The sequence below is a fragment of the Rhinolophus sinicus genome, linkage group LG02 (assembly GCF_036562045.2).
Source record: "Rhinolophus sinicus isolate RSC01 linkage group LG02, ASM3656204v1, whole genome shotgun sequence".
NCBI lineage: Eukaryota > Metazoa > Chordata > Mammalia > Chiroptera > Rhinolophidae > Rhinolophus > Rhinolophus sinicus.
In genome coordinates this window covers 113,678,715-113,695,429 of record NC_133752.1, presented here as the reverse complement: position 1 = coordinate 113,695,429, position 16,715 = coordinate 113,678,715, and the positions used below count along the sequence as shown (strand labels likewise).

Genomic DNA, 16,715 nt, shown 5'->3' with positions numbered 1-16,715 from the left:
TCTTAAAATTCAGTCAAGTTCTAAAAGTAATAAACATCTGAAGGCAGAAGCGTTAGCACAGCACCTGGGAATGAGCACCCAGTGTGTCGCATCAAATCACCGCGTGAGGATTAAAATCTCCCTGAAGTCTTATCTTAATTAACCAAGCCAGAGACACAGTCTCTGGAGGTTGGGAATTGAAGAAGAGGGCAGGAGGGTTACGAGGAAGCGACACATGAACCTTCACGACTTGTTTTGGACAAACCTGCAATGTCCTGTGCAGCCAGAAAGTGTGTCGGATCCCAGGAGAAACTCTCCTGTTCAGGGAGGCTAGGCCAGAAGGGCAGTGAGAGCCTCGGCTTGTTCTCTGTAGAGCAGAATCCCAGACCTATAGCACTGATGGGACCTTAATGCTCTAATCCACCTCTTCATTTCATGAATGAAGAAACTGAGGCTCAGAGAGGTATAGTGACCAACCCAAAGCAACACAGCTAATTAGTGCCAGAAAACAGGGACAGAGCCTCGTTTTTCTCCCGACAATGTCTTTCTGCTGGTGCTGCTCCGGAGCAGCTGGGAGAGGAAAAGGTGAGGTTTGGAGATAAACAGATTCAGTCATTTATCAGGTAGACTTCAGAATGGGTGAAATTAATGTGCTTCTTCTCTGAAGATGCTCAAGGAAGGAGAACTAGATTTTAGAAGAAGATAAAGAAAGAACAATCAAGCAGGGGAGGTAATGTAAAGATGAAGGTTAGCCGAAAAGCACTACATCTCTGTTTATTTTGTTAATTAACTTTTGTTTTGGGTAGATAGTTTATGACAAGGCACAAAATTCAAACGGCACAAAAGGATATACACTTAGGGATATACACTCAGTCACCCAGGGGCCACCAGTCATGGTTTCTTGTGGATCCTTCCAGAGTATTCTATGAATATACAAGTGCACGCAAATGCACACACACGCACCATTTTCATTTATGAATCTGTAGCACACTGTTCTGCATTTCCCTGTATTTTTCATTTGACAGTATACTTTGCAGTGTGCTCCATATCGCATCCATCTCCTAAACACAAAGCCAGCAGCAGTTCCCTAAGGACAGCCACGAACCTCTCACCAACCACTGGTATGAAAAATGGCCGAGTTCTTTGTTTTTCAGTTCACACATTACCCAGATAACAAACTTTTAAAATGTCTAGGTTAGAAGGACTTTAAAAGGTCATTTAGTCAACTAGCCAAGTGTCATTTTTTTTTCTAGAAATGCTTTTCTTTTTGTTAACACAAAAAATATGAATATGTCTCTCTCTCTCTCCCCCCCCCGCCCCCCAATGCAGTTGACCCTTGAACAACATGGGGGTGCACTGCATGGGTTTAGTGTGTGTAAATGGATCTGAGCAGTTCAAACCTGCACTGTTCGAGGGTCAGCTGCATTTTCTATCCCCATTGCTGGTGATCTGTGTTAGAGGAGGGCCAATGTAAGTTACACAGATTTCCACCTGCACAGGGGTTTGGTGCCCCCAACTCCTGCATTGCTCAGGGGTCAACTGCATATCTACCGATCTATCGCTCTATCTATTTATCTATCATCTATCCATCTACCTATCTCCACATGTATTTACTAGACAAGTGGACATATATTTGCATCAACATGGAATATATACATGTATGTATCAGTGTGTGTTTGTATAGCTCCAACGGTCAGCTGGTGCTGTGAGAACAGGGCCAGAGAAGACCTAGACCATCTTGTTGTTTAGGAATTGGCTCCTCAGACACCCTCTGAGAACCCAGACCTTAGATCTCCAATGAGTGACTTTAGCAGGGGAAAAGCTGCCTGCTCCTTGCTCCGTCCAGAGAGAAGCAGGACCAGGGTTGGGGGGTGGGGCATGAAGCCAGGCCAGGCAATCTTGGCTCCTAGGGCACAGCAGCAGCCAATAAGCACGTCTAAATCTGCTAATCAGAGCAGAATCCTAGACAGGGGTTTGGGGATGCAGTTTGGATAATGGGAAATACATTGTTTTCCCTCAAGTTGAAATTAAATATAATTGGTAATAACACGTTGGGAATTTGTAGCTCTGCAGGAGGCAGAGAAGTTTTGTTGCTTAATTAGGATTGTCTGAGGTGAACTTAGCATTCGATTCAGTCTGTTATTGTCATAAATTGACTTTATAATTATTCTATAAAGGGGGGGAAAAAGCACCACAGATACCTCTTCAGGAATCAGGTTATTGCAAGCTTGGCATGAGTCCTAAGGACCCAGCAAGCTGGTGCTATTTTCACCAACTCAGTAATGACATCAATGGGGTGGCAGGGGGGTGATTGTCCTTGCTCAGCCCTGTATGTGCACAATCCAAGTGCCCTGACAGCCTATGGAAAGCGACGAATTTATCAAGCTGTAAGATGCTCCCTACACTAAAACCTATGCTGTGGTTTGGAAATGTGGAACTTTGGACCCTTTGTATGAACCATGGCACAGAGCACAGAGGGAAGGATGGAGGCAAAATTGTGAGGTTAAGCAAGGTTTATCTTCTAGTGTCACTCAATTCTGCTTTTTTTCCTTGCTTTTTTAATTGATGCTGACTACCTCTCTACTTACCCCTCCCTCCCTCCCTCCCTTCCAATTTCTCTTCCTTCCTTCCTTCCTTCCTTCCTTCCTTCCTTCCTCCCTCCCTCCCTCCCTCCCTCCCTCCCTGCATCCCTCCATCCCTCCATCCCTGCCTTCCTTCTTCCCTCTCTAGCCCTCCTTTCTACCCTCTCTCACTTTCTTCCTGCTGCTGCTTGTTGACTCTGCCTTCATGCTGGCACTATGCTGAGGATACAGATGTGACAACCTAGACACGGCCTGGCCTCGCTAAGGTGACCTCCAGCTGCCCCATGTAACTCTCAGCTTCTCTCTCCCTTTCACAAAACTCCTGATACGATTGACACATTCACACTGTGATATTTGACTGACTATAACTGAAGCATTAAATCTCTGCTTTATAGCAAGAAACAAGAAATGCTAAGTGAAAGAAATGAATGACCAACAATGGAAATTCCAGATATCTGGGAACGGGTTGGATACTTTGGGGGAAGGTGAAGCAGGAAAATGATTCTTTGAGATCTGAAAACAAATTAACCAGCATCCGGGGGGAAAAAGCATACCAGTTCTGCTCTCACCCTCCAAGACTGGGCTGGAGATGACTTGATTCTAAGTTAATCCCCTGAACTCTGGGTAAGGCAGGACCCTCTGACCCTGGGAAAATGGTGCAGTTAATCTTTGAGTTGTATTCGCGGGTGTTGTGTGAAGTGGCTGTGGAATGAGCAGGTTTTAGGGAGAGGGCATCTAGATTAGGACTCTGGATTGTCTGTGTGAGCTGGGAGAGTTATCAAAATTCTTTGACTGTGTCTGGAAAATGGGGATAATTTTACCTTCCAAGTAGGGTGTCTGTGACTCCTGGCTGAGATCATCACGGCTGTGAGCACTTGCACGTGGCAGGTGCTCTCCAAGGGACATCATATTCCTTTGAACCCTCTGTCCCCTGCGTGGGGCGCTGCTGCTGTTCCAGTGAGGGCTCCTAGGCAGCCACCCTCAGCGCAGCGCCTCGTACCCTGGTAGCTCACCTGCACAGGGCAGTCACTCATCACTGCTGTGTTTGCGTCCTTCTCAGGGAAGTGTACCGCGTGACAGAGAGTCTGCAGCGTGAGAAGTCGGGGCTCCTGAAGCAGCTGGATTTTCTGAGGTGGGTCAACACTGTATGTTTTCTGAGAGAGCATCCCACGTACCTTAGGTTGGGGGTTCAGCCTGAGAGTCTTCCCTACCTACATGCTGGAAAGACATAGCTGCTGAGAGAGCGTCCTCATTCTGCTTGCCCCTATGAATTCTCCGGACAGCCTAGTACCACCCTCTCCGTGTCTGGTCCATCTACACACACGCCCACTCCCTTCTCCAGTTCATACCTCTGTGGGTAGTCTCTGCCTCATTCTTCTTGGTGTCTCTCTAAGTACGTTGCATGGTACTTGCTCAAGTAGGAAGGGAACTGAATTTATTGAGCATCTACTCTATGCCAGCTACAGTATCCCTTTCATCTTCAGCAAAACTTAGGAAAGTCGGGCAGGTGGTAACACAACAGGTAACTGATGAGGAAGTTGATATTACCCCTGACCCTCTGGTACCCACTCAACTATTGTCTGTGTCTATGAGTTTCTGTTTCTCACTTGTTTGTCTTGTTCTTTTGTTGTTTTTGGTTTATATACCACATATTAGTGAAATCATATGGTTCTCTGCTTTTTCTGTCTGACTTATTTCACTTAGCATTACACTCTCAAGATCCATCCATGTTGTCACAAATGGTCCTATTTCATCTTTTCTTACTGCTGAATAGTATTCCATTGTGTATATATATCACAACTTCTTTATCCATTCATCTATCGAAGGACATTTTGGTTGTTTCCATGTCTTGGCCACCGTAAACAAAGCTGCAATGAACATTGGAGAACACGTGTCTTTATGTATAAATGTTTTCAGATTTTTTGGGTAGATACCCAGGAGTGGGATTGCTGGGTTATACGGTAATTCTATTCGTAATTTTTTGAGGAACCTCCACACTGCCTTCCATAGCGGCTGCACCAGTCTGCATTCCCACCAACAGTGTATGAGGGTTCCTTTTTCTCCACAGCCTCTCCAACACTTGTTACTATTTGTCTTGTTGATGATAGCCATTCTGACTGGGATGAGGTGATATCTCATTGTGGTTTTTATTTGCATTTCTCTGGTGATTAGTGATGTTGAGCATTTTTTCATGTCTATTTGCCATTTGTATGTCCTCTTCGCAGAAATGTCTCTTCAGGTCGTCTGCCCATTTTGCAATTGGGTTGTTTGTTTTTACTGTTGTTGAGTTGCATGAGTTCCTTGTATATTTTGGATATTAGCCCCTTACCGGAGGCACTGTTTGCAAAAATCTTCTCCCATTCAGTTGGTGGCCTCTTTATTTTGTCAATGGTTTCTTTTGCTGTGCAGAAGCTTTTAAGTTTTATATAGTCCCATTCGTTTATTTTATCTTTTACTCGCTTGCCTTTGGAGTCAAATTCATAAAATGTCCTTTGAACCCAAAGTCCATAAGTTTAGTACCTATTGTTTTCTTCTATGCAGTTTATTGTATCAGGTCTTATGCTTAAGTCTTTGATCCATTTTGAATTAATTTTGGTACATGGTGACAGGTAGCAGTCCAGTTTCATTCTTTTGCATGTGGCTTTCCAATTGTCCCAGCACCATTTATTGAAAAGGCTGTCTTTTCTCCATTGTATGTTTTTTGCTTCTTTGTCAAAAATTATCTGTCCATATTTATGTGGTGTTATTTCTGGGTTCTCAATTCTATTTCATTGCTCTATGTGTCTGTTTTTCTGCCCATACCATGCTGTTTTGATTATTGTAGCCCTGTAGTACAAGCTAAAGTCAGGGAGTGTGATACCTCCAGTATTGTTCTTTTTTCTTAAGATTGCTTTGGCTATTTGGGGTCTTTTGTGGTTCCAAACAAATCTGATGATTTTTTGTTCTATTTCTTTAAAAATGCCATTGGGATTTTGATGGGGATTGCATTAAATCTGTATATTGCTTTGGGTAATATGGCCATTTTAACTATGTTGATTCTTCCAATCCATGAGCACAGAATGTCTTTCCATTTCTTTGCGTCTTCTTCAATTTCTTTCAAAAATGTCTTATCGTTTTCAACATATAAGTATTTCACATCTTTGGTTAAGTTTATTGCTAGGTGTTTTATTCTTTTTGCTGCAATTGCAAAAGGAATTGTTTTTTGTGGTTTTTTTTCCTGAGATTTCATTGTTAGTATATAGGAATGCAATGGACTTTTGTACATTGATTTTGCAGCCGGCAACTTTACTGTATTCGTTGATTGTTTCTAATAGCTTTTTGGTGGAGTCTTTAGGGTTTTCTATATATAGCATCATGTCATCTGCAAAGAGTGATAATTTAACTTCTTCATTCCCAATTTGGATGCCTTTTATTTCTTTCTCTTGCCTGATTGCTCTGGCGAGGACTTCCAACACTATGTTGAAAAGCAGAGGTGATAGGGGACAGCCCTGTCGTGTTCCTGAATGTAGAGCAAAGGGCTTCAGTTTTTCACCATTAATTATGAGATTAGCTGAGGGTTTGTCATATATGGCCTTTATTATGTTAAGGTATTTTCCTTCTATGCCTATTTTATTAAGTGTTTTAATCATAAATGGATGTTGTATCTTGTCAAATGCTTTTTCTGCATCAATTGATATAATCATATGATTTTTGTCCTTTATTTTGTTTATGTGATGTATCACATTGATGGATTTGTGGATGTTGAACCATCCTTGTGCTCCAGGGATGAACCCCACTAGGTTGTGATGAATAATCTTTTTAATGCATTGTTGTATTCGATTTGCTAGAATTTTGTTTAGAATTTTGCATCTGTATTCGTCAGAGATATTGGTCTGTAGTTTTCTTTTTTTGTGTTGTCCTTACCAAGTTTTGGTATCAGGGTAATGTTGGCCTCATAAAATGAGTTGTACTGTCTCTTCTTCAATTTTTTGGAAGAGTTTGAGCAGGATTGGTATTAGATCCTCTTTGAAGGTTTGGTAGGATTCACTGGTGAAGCCATCTGGTCCCGGACTTTTGCTTTTGGGAAGGTTTTGGATGACTGATTCAATTTCGTTACTGGTGATCGGTCTGTTTAGATTTTCCAGTTCTTCATGGTTCAGCCTAAGAAGGCCATATGTTTCTAAGAACTTGTCCATTTCTTCTAGGTTATTGAATTTGGTGGCATATAGTCCTTCATAGTATTTTTGGATGATCCTTTGTATTTCTGTCGCGTCCGTGATAACTTCCCCTTTTTCAGTTCTGATTTTATTAATTATTGTCTTCTCTCTTTTTATCTTAGTGAGTCTAGTGAAAGATTTGTCAATTTTGTTAATCTTTTCAAAGAACCAGCTCTTTGTCACATTAATTTTTTCTGTTGTCTTTTTGTTCTCTATTTCATTTAGTTCTGCTCTGATTTTTGTTATTTCCTTTCTTCTGCTGACCTTGGGTTTCATTTGTTCTTCTTTAAGGTGTAACATGAGGTTATTTATTTGAGATTTTTCTTGTTTCTTGAGATAGGCCTGTAATGATATAAATCTCTCTCTTAACACTGCTTTCGCTGCATCCCAAAAATTTTGGTAGGATGTATTTTCATTGTGATTTGTTTCTATGTATCTTTTGATCTCTCCTCTAATTTCTTCTTTGATCCGGTTGTTCTTTAAAAGTATGTTGTTTAATCTTCATGTATTTGAGATGTTTCCTGCTTTCTTTTTGCAGTTGGTATCCAATTTCAAAGCCTTGTGATCAGAGAATATGTTTAGTATGATTTCAATCTTAAATTTGCTTAGGCTGATTTTATGTTCCAATATATGGTCTATCCTTGAGAATGTTCCATGTACACTAGAAAAAAAATGTATAGTCTGATGTTTTAGGATGAAGTGCTCTATCTATGTCAATTATGTCCATTTCATCTAATGTGTCATTTAGGGCTGTGATTTCATTATTTATTTTCTGTTTGGATGACCTATCCATAGCTGTCAATGATGTATTTAAGTCCCCTAGTATAATTGTGTTTTGGTCAATTTCTCCCTTTAGTTCTGTTAGTAGTTGCTTGGTATATTTCGGTGCTCCCTGATTGGGGGCATAAATATTGATGACTGTTATGTCTTCTTGTTGTATAGTCCCCTTTACCATTATGAAATGTCCATCTTTGTCTCTTGTTACCTTTTTCACACTGAATTCTGTTTCATCTGTTATCAGTATGGCTACACCTGATTTTCTCTGGATACCATTTGCTTGGAGTGTCAATTTCCACCCTTTCACTTTGAGTCTATGCTTGTCCTTGTAGCTGAGATGTGTCTCTTGGAGACAGCATATGGTTGGGTTTAGTTTTTTGATCCAATCTGCTACTCTGCGCCTTTTTATTGGTGAGTTCAGTCCATTTACATTTAGGGTGATTATTGATATGTGAGGATTTCCTGTGATTCTATTTTTAATTTTCTGGTAAGGCTGTGTCTCCATTGTTTCTTTGCCTTTTCGTTGTTGTCTATTATTTCTGTGTGGTGGTATTCTATGATGTTTCCCTCTGTTTCTTCTTTTATTACAGTATGTATTTCAGTTCTGGATTTTCTTTGAATGGTTACCCTTTAGTTTATGTAAAAGAAAGTTTGATATTTAGAGTATTCCATTTTCTTCAGCAAGCTTACTTTCTCCATTCTCATATGCCGGTTCAGGCCTTTACTCTCCCCCTTTTTATGTTTTGGTTGCCACAAATTGTCCCTGTTGATGGTAGTCAAATAGCCTCCTTTAGTATTTCTTGTAGTGCAGGTCGTGTGTTAGAAAATTCCCTAAGCTTCTGTATGTCTGGAAAGGTCTTTATTCCGCCTTCATATCTAAAGGATATCTTTGCTGGATATATTATTCTTGGCTCATAATTTCTCTCTTTCAATAGTTTGAATATTTGATTCCACTCCCTCCTGGCTTGTAGAGTTTCTGCTGAAAAATCTGATGATAATCTAATGGGCTTTCCTTTGTAGGTTACCGTCTTCTTTTCCCTGGCTGCCTTGAGGATTCTTTCTTTGTCGTTGATTTTAGACAGCTTCAATACAATGTGCCTTGGAGAAGGTCTGTTGGGATTGAGGTAACTAGGTGTTCTATTTGCCTCTTGGGTTCAAGGATCCAGTTCTGTCCACAAATTTGGGAAGTTCTCATTGACAATTTGTTTGAATATATTATCTGTTCCCTTCTCTCTTTCTTCTCCTTCTGATATGCCGATTATTCTTCTATTGCTCTTTCTGATGGAGTCAGAAAGTTCTTGTAGAGTTATTTCGTTTCTTTTAAGTCTCAAGTCTCTCTTTCTTCTTCCATCCGTGTCATTTCTAGGTTTCTATCTTCATTGTCACTGATTCTTTCCTCCATCTGATCCACTCTACCACCTAAGCTGGCTACTTCATTCTTAATTTCTTCTATTGAGTTCTTAATCTCCAGAAATTCTATTTGGTTCTTTTTTAAAATTTCAATCTCTTTCGTAAAATGTTCATGTTGTTCTTTGATTGTGTTTCTGAGTTCATTAAACTGCCTTTCTGTGTTTTCTTGCATCTCGTTGAGTTTTTTCAGAACTGCAATCTTGAATTCTCTGTCATTTAAGTCACATATTTCCATATCTTTAAGTTCCTTTTCTGGAAACTTTTTGCTTTCTTTCTGAGCTGTCTTGTTGCCTTGGTTATTCATGGCAATTACTATTTATTATTTCTCTTCCTAGACATCTATAGGAGTGGCTTCTGCAACAGGTTGACAGGAAGAGGTCTTTCTTTTGTTTTCCAGTACTTGTTGGTAGAATGTTTTATTTTCTCTCCAACTGTAGCCTTTTTAAATCTCTCACACTGTAGTGCTATGTTTTCTCTGCACTATTCCAGCTTCTCACACAATGGGGGAATTCCCTGGGAGATGGGCTTCTCCTCGGTTAATAGTTCGCCTGGGTCACATGACGCAGTGTCCGTGTGGGTATGCGGAGAGCTTTTGAAGTTCCAAACCTCTTCCTGCACCAGATTCACAGGCCGTGTGTTTCAGCAGTTCTGTTTATTGCAGGGATCCACCCAGATAGGTGGAGTCAGGGACGGGGTGAGTTGTGAGAGGTGGCTCAGAGCAGTGGCAGCGCCCACCACCACAGCCAGTCCTGTTTCCACAGCTTCGTCCCCTTTGCCGGAACTGTTTGTGTTGTGAATCTGTGTCTGCGGTCCACAGTTCTCAGAACAGCAAATATTCTGTTCTTTTGATCTGACACTGCTACTGTTCAGCTTCTAGCACTGGCCAGGTGGGGTCGGGGCGAGCTCTGGGAGGTTAGGGGGTGGCTACTCTCAGTGCCTAAGTCTTCCATTCTCTGCTCGGCAGTGAGAGCTTAACCACCGTGTTCAGCCTTCTTCCCTCATTACCTTCTCCAAGGTCTCTGCTGTGAGCGTTGGGTTCAGCCATGTTATATGCTGTCCCCTCAGCCCTGTGGCCACAAACGGAGCCCTAGCAGTCCCAGTTCTTCCCTCTCCTGCACCTGCGGTAGTTCCGGGAGGCAGCGAGCTTGGAGCACTGAGCTACGTCTGCGTCCTGTGCCCGCGTGGCTCCATCTCCGCACTTCTCCCTTCCCTCCTCCCCCGCTCACACAATTTGCCCACCTTTAGGTGAATTCAGTAGTGAGACTCTTCGTCTTGCCTGTCTGCTGTGCCGGGAGTCCTTTGTGGAGTTATAGTTGTTCAATTTGTTGTAAATTCCAGGGCAGATTTACAGAAGCTCACCTCACGCTGCCATTTTGATGATATCTCTCAGGACTTTTAATTAAGGTTCGCACATTGTTTTTTTTAGACATAATCCTATTACACACTTAGTAGACTACAGTATAAAGTAAATGTGACTTTTATATGCACTGGGAAACCAAACATTTCCTGTGACTTGCCTTATTGCAGTGGTCTAGCCCGGAACCTGCAGTATCTCTGTGGTATGTCTGAAAATGGGTCAGAAACAGCACTAAGAAAGGAGTTTCCTCAGCTTGCTAAAATTCACTGTAAATTCAAAGCCCATAGATCTGGAATGTGCCAAAAACACAAAAAAAATACCCCCAAACCTACCAAACCTATGTGTGGAAAGATGGTGTTTTCAGTTTTGCCTCTGAGGCTTCTAAGCGACTGTACCTGCTGCCTGCCAAACACCTCCTGGGAAATGGTGATGAAACACAAGGATTTGGGCTTCTGATTTATAAAGTGCAAGTCATTTTGAATCAGGCATATTACAAAGTTGTTGTTGTTTTTAATTTATTGGGGTGACAATTGTTAGTAAAATTACATAGATTTCAGGTGTACAATTCTGTATTACATCATCTCTAAATCCCATTGTGTGTTCACCACCCAGAGTCAGTTCTCCTTCAATCACCATATATTTGAACAAAGTTTTTTTTGTTTTTTTTGTTTGTTTGTTTGTTTTTTTACATTTTATAGCAAGGTAAGGTCTAACATCCACAGTGCTATCAAATTGAAAAGTGCTTTTCGAATTTACTGCACTCAACACATGATTCAAACAGGCTGCCTTAAAGACCAGGGAGATGGAAGGGGTTGTTAGGTGGCCAAGGTCTCATCCATTTGAGAGGTCTTGATTCTTAGGAAGTCTTCCTGAAAGGAAGAGAAAACGATGTCCAAGGACAAGTGTTTGTTAGTTTTCCCCCTTTTTCCTACTGTACTCAGAAAACAGAAAAGGGCAGATTACACATGAATGCACAGGGCAGAATGGCAGGCAGTACTATAGAGATACTTACTGGGTCTTTTCAATGGAAATTAGTATTTGTACAGAGCCACATGCCTGGAGCCTTTCTGTGCTACTGCATGGCTCCCAAGGGTAAGCTCTGCCCACTGGAGAAAGCAGAAAGCGGAGATGCAGACGTGGAGGGGAAGGCCCCACGGCAGAGTTTTCTTCCACAGTGAAGTCACCAGGTAGTGGGGAAACAGGAAGGAAGGAGAGAGAGAAAGTTGGGGGTGGAGTGGGGTACAGAGAATAGTGGGAATGTGGAGGGGGCTGGTGTTAGAATGGAGACAATGGCCTGCATGGGACAGGGTGAGGGGGCTGCCCTCGTAAGGCAAATGGGGCAAATGGAGGCAATTTCAGGGCACTCATGGAGTTGCAGCTGGATCGGGTTCAAGACCCAGCACTGCTCCGCTTACCCAGTTGGACTCTTAGTCTTCTCATGCCCACCTCACAGGCTTCTTTTGAGAATTAGATGATAGATGTTAGAGGCAGTCACACAGGGCAGTGATGTGAACGAAAGCTGGCACATTTAAGGAGTCGAGCATTTCTTTAAATCCTGAAGCTTCTGCATGGAGATGGCTACACAAAGCAGGAATGAGCACAACAAACTCCCCAATAAAGATGTGTCTTCCCAGGGCTCCCCAAGTCCTCACCCAGGTTGCAAGTCTGCTAACGTCACTGCCCACACAGAGGAGGGTCCTTCTGGCATGAGAAGCTCCCTTTGCCATTCTCAGGGCTTATAAAATACCCTCCATGTCCCCAACTTGTTCTGATGGCCCTGGCTGTGTGCCTGCCAGCCCACCAGATGCACATAACGGGTACGTAACAACCTGGCACGTCCCTGGTGTTTTCTGCAAGACCAGGGAACTGAGGTCGTTATCCAGCCTGTCTCAGATCTGCCTGCCGTGCACCACACACTTGCCGGAGTGCCTGCCCATGGTCAGTGCCAGCACATGGCCACATGGCAATGGTGAGGGTCAGACTCCTGCTGTATGCTCCTTTGGAGAGACCTGCAGATGTAATATAATCTTCCTTATCTAATATCTCTTGTCCTCCCTTCCCACCCAGCTACTTCCCATTTCTTTCATCATTTTCCATAAAACTTTCAAAATGTTTACACTTAGATTCACTGTCTCCATTTCCTTCCTCACATTCTCAATCCTCCAGTCAGGCTTTTTCTGCCCCTATTCCACTGAAAGTGACACCACTGACCAACATGTTGCTTAAAGTATCAGTCAGTCCTCAGGGCCCCACCTTGTCCCCAGCGCTCTGTCCTTAGCATACCACCTATAGGGCTCCTTTGAAAACATGAGTCAGGTCAGGATACTCCTCTGCCATCCCCCTACCTGCCCACGGTTCCATCTTTGGAGTGAAAATCAAAGTTCTTCCAATGGCCCAGAGGCCATGAACGGCAGGCCCCCATTCCTCCCGCCATGTTTTCTCCGACCTTGTCTCCTAACTGCTCTCCCTCTGCGCACCCTGCTGCCCTCCTGTCTATTCCTCATGCACAGCAAGGCATCTGAGGCATGGCCTTGCCTTTCCTCTGCCTGCCCTGCTCGTCCCCAGACACCTGCAGCGCTCCCCTCTCCTCCTCCAAGTCTCTGCTCAGATGCTACCCTCTCGGTGACGTCCTCCCTGACCGCCTTATTGAAATATCACTCCACCCTCTGCCACACCTTATCTCACTTTCACACTTTATTTTTCTCAATAGCATTTATGCCTGTGCTAAAATACAAATTCCCTGAGGAACGTTTTCTCATGTTCCTTGGTGTGACCTTGACAGCTAGACCAGCCCCTGGCGTGTAGTGGATGCCCAGGCGACACGTGCGGAGTGAATGCATGCATGAGTGATGGCTCATAGAGAACGTACACAGAGGCCCAATAGTCTGTTCAGGCGCAGCTGGATCTCCTGGTCACGCTCTGGGGCGGTCCCCCCGGTAATAACATAGACCAGTGCATGATCCTGAAGGGCCGTGTCACAAAGCCATACTGTCTATCCCCCTGCCTCTGAGCTGATTTACATGCAACTACGCTCTGCCATTAACCACAGTCCCTAAGGAAAGAGGTTCCACATGTCCCTGGGCCTTGCACACCAAGCCTTCCTCTGCAAACATCTGGCTGGCAAACTGGCTGGTACTGGATCTGTCGACGGCAAACTCCAGGTTTGAATAGACTCCGCTTTTCCATCCTCAGGGAAAGGAACAAGCACCTTCGGGATGAACGGGACATATGTTTTCAGGTAAGTGGCCGATGCCCCCTTCCCCTGGGGGAAGGCAAGGACTGTCGGCCAGTGGCAGCCAGAACCCGAGCTGGGACTGGCCAGAAATGTACTGAGGCGTGGGGTCTGGCTGCTGCTTTCTGGGTGAGCAGGACCAGTCACAAGCTTTTGTGAAAATAATAAAAATGCAGGGTGGCCTCCCTCCTGAGCAACAGTGTGTTGATTTTCTATGAAGTCACATACTTTCCTCTTGACGTAATGAGACAGAAATATTTAGAAGCCCCCCACATTTCTTGGGTGCAGAAATGGTAGTTCTCCCCATGAGATGGCACAGTTGAAATGTCATCATCACTTTTATACCAAAATGCTCACATTTGTTTTCATTAAAATTTTGATCTCTTGTTGAAGATTTTGTATTTTTACACTGTCATAGAGCAAAATCAAAATGCATGTTTCACAACTTGCATAGTTGATTTTGTCAATTTCTTGTACCTTATGGGGACCCCTGCTCCTCGATACCTGAGCACCACTCTTACATACTTTCCCAAATAGCACAACATTCTGTATGCATTTGAAGATCTTTACTTTGGGCTGCGTTACACAAAATCTAGGATTCCACGCTCCCCTATCGTCTTCCCCTGTAGACAGCAGCTGTTGGATGCTCTGAAGGGAAGAAAAAAATGGGGGCAGGACCGATTGATGTGAGTTATTAATACTCAGAATTATCCCACCAGGAATTTCATGTGTGTCCTTGGGCAAGTCATTTGCCTCCTTGGACCATGACTGCAACTATCCCATGAGGAAAGGGAATCCCTATCTTTTTTTCCATATTGTAGGGATTTTTCAGAAAAACTCTTGGAAAGAGGCAGTCTTGCACTGGACCCTTCGCTGAACTGTGGTCTAAATGCAGTTAGCAAAAGGCAGCTAGTTTACCTTGAATTAGGTGCGCCCTGGTTTATAATTGTAAATCCCCAAGGGACCGGTTCTTTTCTGTCTCTGACTGGCAGCCAGCATCGCTGCCCACCTGTGTACACTATTAGAGCAGGGCTTCGGCTACACGTGTTTGTTTGATGACGATAATGGCTCTAAGTATTTCAGAACCAACACTGAGTTTACTTCACGGCTTCCAGCCAAATGTCACCCTAGTCCCTTGCACTTGCTTCCCCTTACCTGCCAAACTCATTTTGCTTTGAAAAGGGGATGGAACTCCACGAGTTCTTAAAGACTCTTGTGGGGACTAGAAGAAAGAGGGATAAAACCATGTTCATGCTGAATAATAATGAAAGATTAATTTAGAATCATTATAGCCATCCCTTCAGGAGCTCTGGGAGCCCTGCCACCCCTCCTTCTCTCATTAAGGATCACTGGGAATCATGGGGATGGCTGTGATCTAACTCGCCCGCCCCCCATCTCCTGGAAGATACCTGTCAGGCAGTATTGGCGAAGCACTTTGTAAACCCCTGCTCCACGCAGGCTCTCCATTATAGACGTGTGAGTAATTTATCTACACGCAGCCTCTGTCCACAAAAGGTCTGAAATACCCTGTGCTGACTTAGTAGCTGTGGATGGGCCCTGGGTTCATTGATCCAATGGGCTGGTCCCTTTCTCACATCCAGAGCTTTGAGAGTAAAGAGGAACTGGAGCCACACATGAGGGTGTGATTGAAAGATGCACAGTCTTCTCTGTCCACAAATATTTTTCCTATGCATCCTGCATTTATCTCCTTTTGCTGTCCTCTCGCAAATTATCAGTAGTCCTGTGAAGGATAATATGGTGGACCTCAGGTTCTAAACTGTGTGTTGGTTCATTTGATTAGATTATTATACAGTAAGTGGAGGAATTCTGATGGGAGATGATGGCAAAAAGCAAAAGAGCTGAGTTCTGGCAGGGAGACCCAAACATCACTTGCTGACTTCCGAGTTTTGTTTAGAGCCTGACCTATGAGGTGGGAAAGTTGAGCCCTTTCTGTTCAAATGTTGGGATTAACTAGCAGGCTGAGTCTGAGGGCCTTTTGTGTTTCTACAGAAAGATAAGGCAGCCAAGGCAAACACAGCTGCTTCCAAGGCAAGCTGGAAACAGAGATCTGGCTCTGTGATAGGCAAATATATGGACAGCAGAGGGATTCTTGGAAGGTAAGTCATCATCCATTTGTTCATCATTATCTGTGTGTTGGTCTTACACTCACTGGGAGCAGGTCCTGAGCCCGTGCTGAGTACAGACCGATCCTGGTGGGGAAGCTTGGGGTCAGCTGCGCTCACTCTCCTGGGATCTTAGAGGGCATGTCTCTTCCTGTTCTGACATCCAAGTGGGAGGAGACCATGCAGAGCAAGCTCCTAGGACAGGCCATTGTCTTCTGGGCCCCCACCCCGCAGGATGTGCCTGCAGGGAGACACTGCAGAGGTGCCGTACCTCAGCAGTGGAGAGGGAGAACAGGAGAGGTCAGGGCAGAGCGATGGAGGGTGTGGTGGGACATGAGCCCTTTTCTGTTCAGCAGAGTGGATGCCCTTGGTTTTTCAGGGACATGACTGCTTGGGCTCTGAAGGGTAATTAAAGTGTCATATGGAATCTCCAACAGTTGAACTCCTTTACAGACAAGAATGGGGCCTGTGTTTGATAGATGCCTTTCAATGATTCATATTTAATTAACACAGGGATGACATGTTTTTTTCCTGTTGGACAGCACATGACTGAGTCCCCAAAAGAGGGGCTCATTCAAAGAGACCATCCAGTCCCCTGCTCCCTCTTCTTTTTGGCACGTGCTCCATCCATATACACATGGATGGCCACAGAGAGGCAAAGGCAGCCAGATCCCTTCGTATGAGACATGGGGAGAAAGTGTGTGAACTTGCTCAGTTAGGAGACACTGAGGACAGCGAGCATAAAATAAACAGATTGGAAAAGGGAGGTGACCCTGGATGTCAGTCAGCTGATGAGTCAGGTCTTTGGACCTGATCATTATGAATTCCTTTTCTAAATAGCTCAACAGGGAGGCACAATTTAGGAATCAAATTTCTGCAATAATAGTTGGCCTGTTGGTTCCTCGGAATTGAATATATTCACTGATTGATTCATTCAAGAAGCGTTTAGCAATTGCCTACTTTGTACTAGAGATTCTTTTGACATCTTTGTAGACTCCGAAGATAAATTAGACCTGAGTCCTGCCATTAATGTCCATTGTTGAGTACCTATTATATACA

At 43.7% G+C, this 16,715-nt stretch overlaps 1 protein-coding gene across 6 annotated transcripts in view; it reads left to right on the top strand.

Annotated features, from left to right (window-relative positions):
* CRACR2A (calcium release activated channel regulator 2A) overlaps nucleotides 1–16,715 on the top strand; it is a 133,561-nt gene that overhangs the window by 91,626 nt on the left and 25,220 nt on the right. For all 6 annotated transcript variants that reach the window (XR_012493823.1, XM_019756945.2, XM_074325250.1 and 3 more), the window contains 3 exons: nucleotides 3,622–3,693; nucleotides 13,494–13,539; nucleotides 15,544–15,650. Coding sequence is in view for 5 of the 6 variants with exons in the window: in XM_019756945.2 (XP_019612504.2) it covers nucleotides 3,622–3,693; nucleotides 13,494–13,539; nucleotides 15,544–15,650 (225 nt within the window). In the remaining variant the exon portion in view is untranslated. The remainder of the gene's footprint in view (nucleotides 1–3,621; nucleotides 3,694–13,493; nucleotides 13,540–15,543; nucleotides 15,651–16,715) is intronic.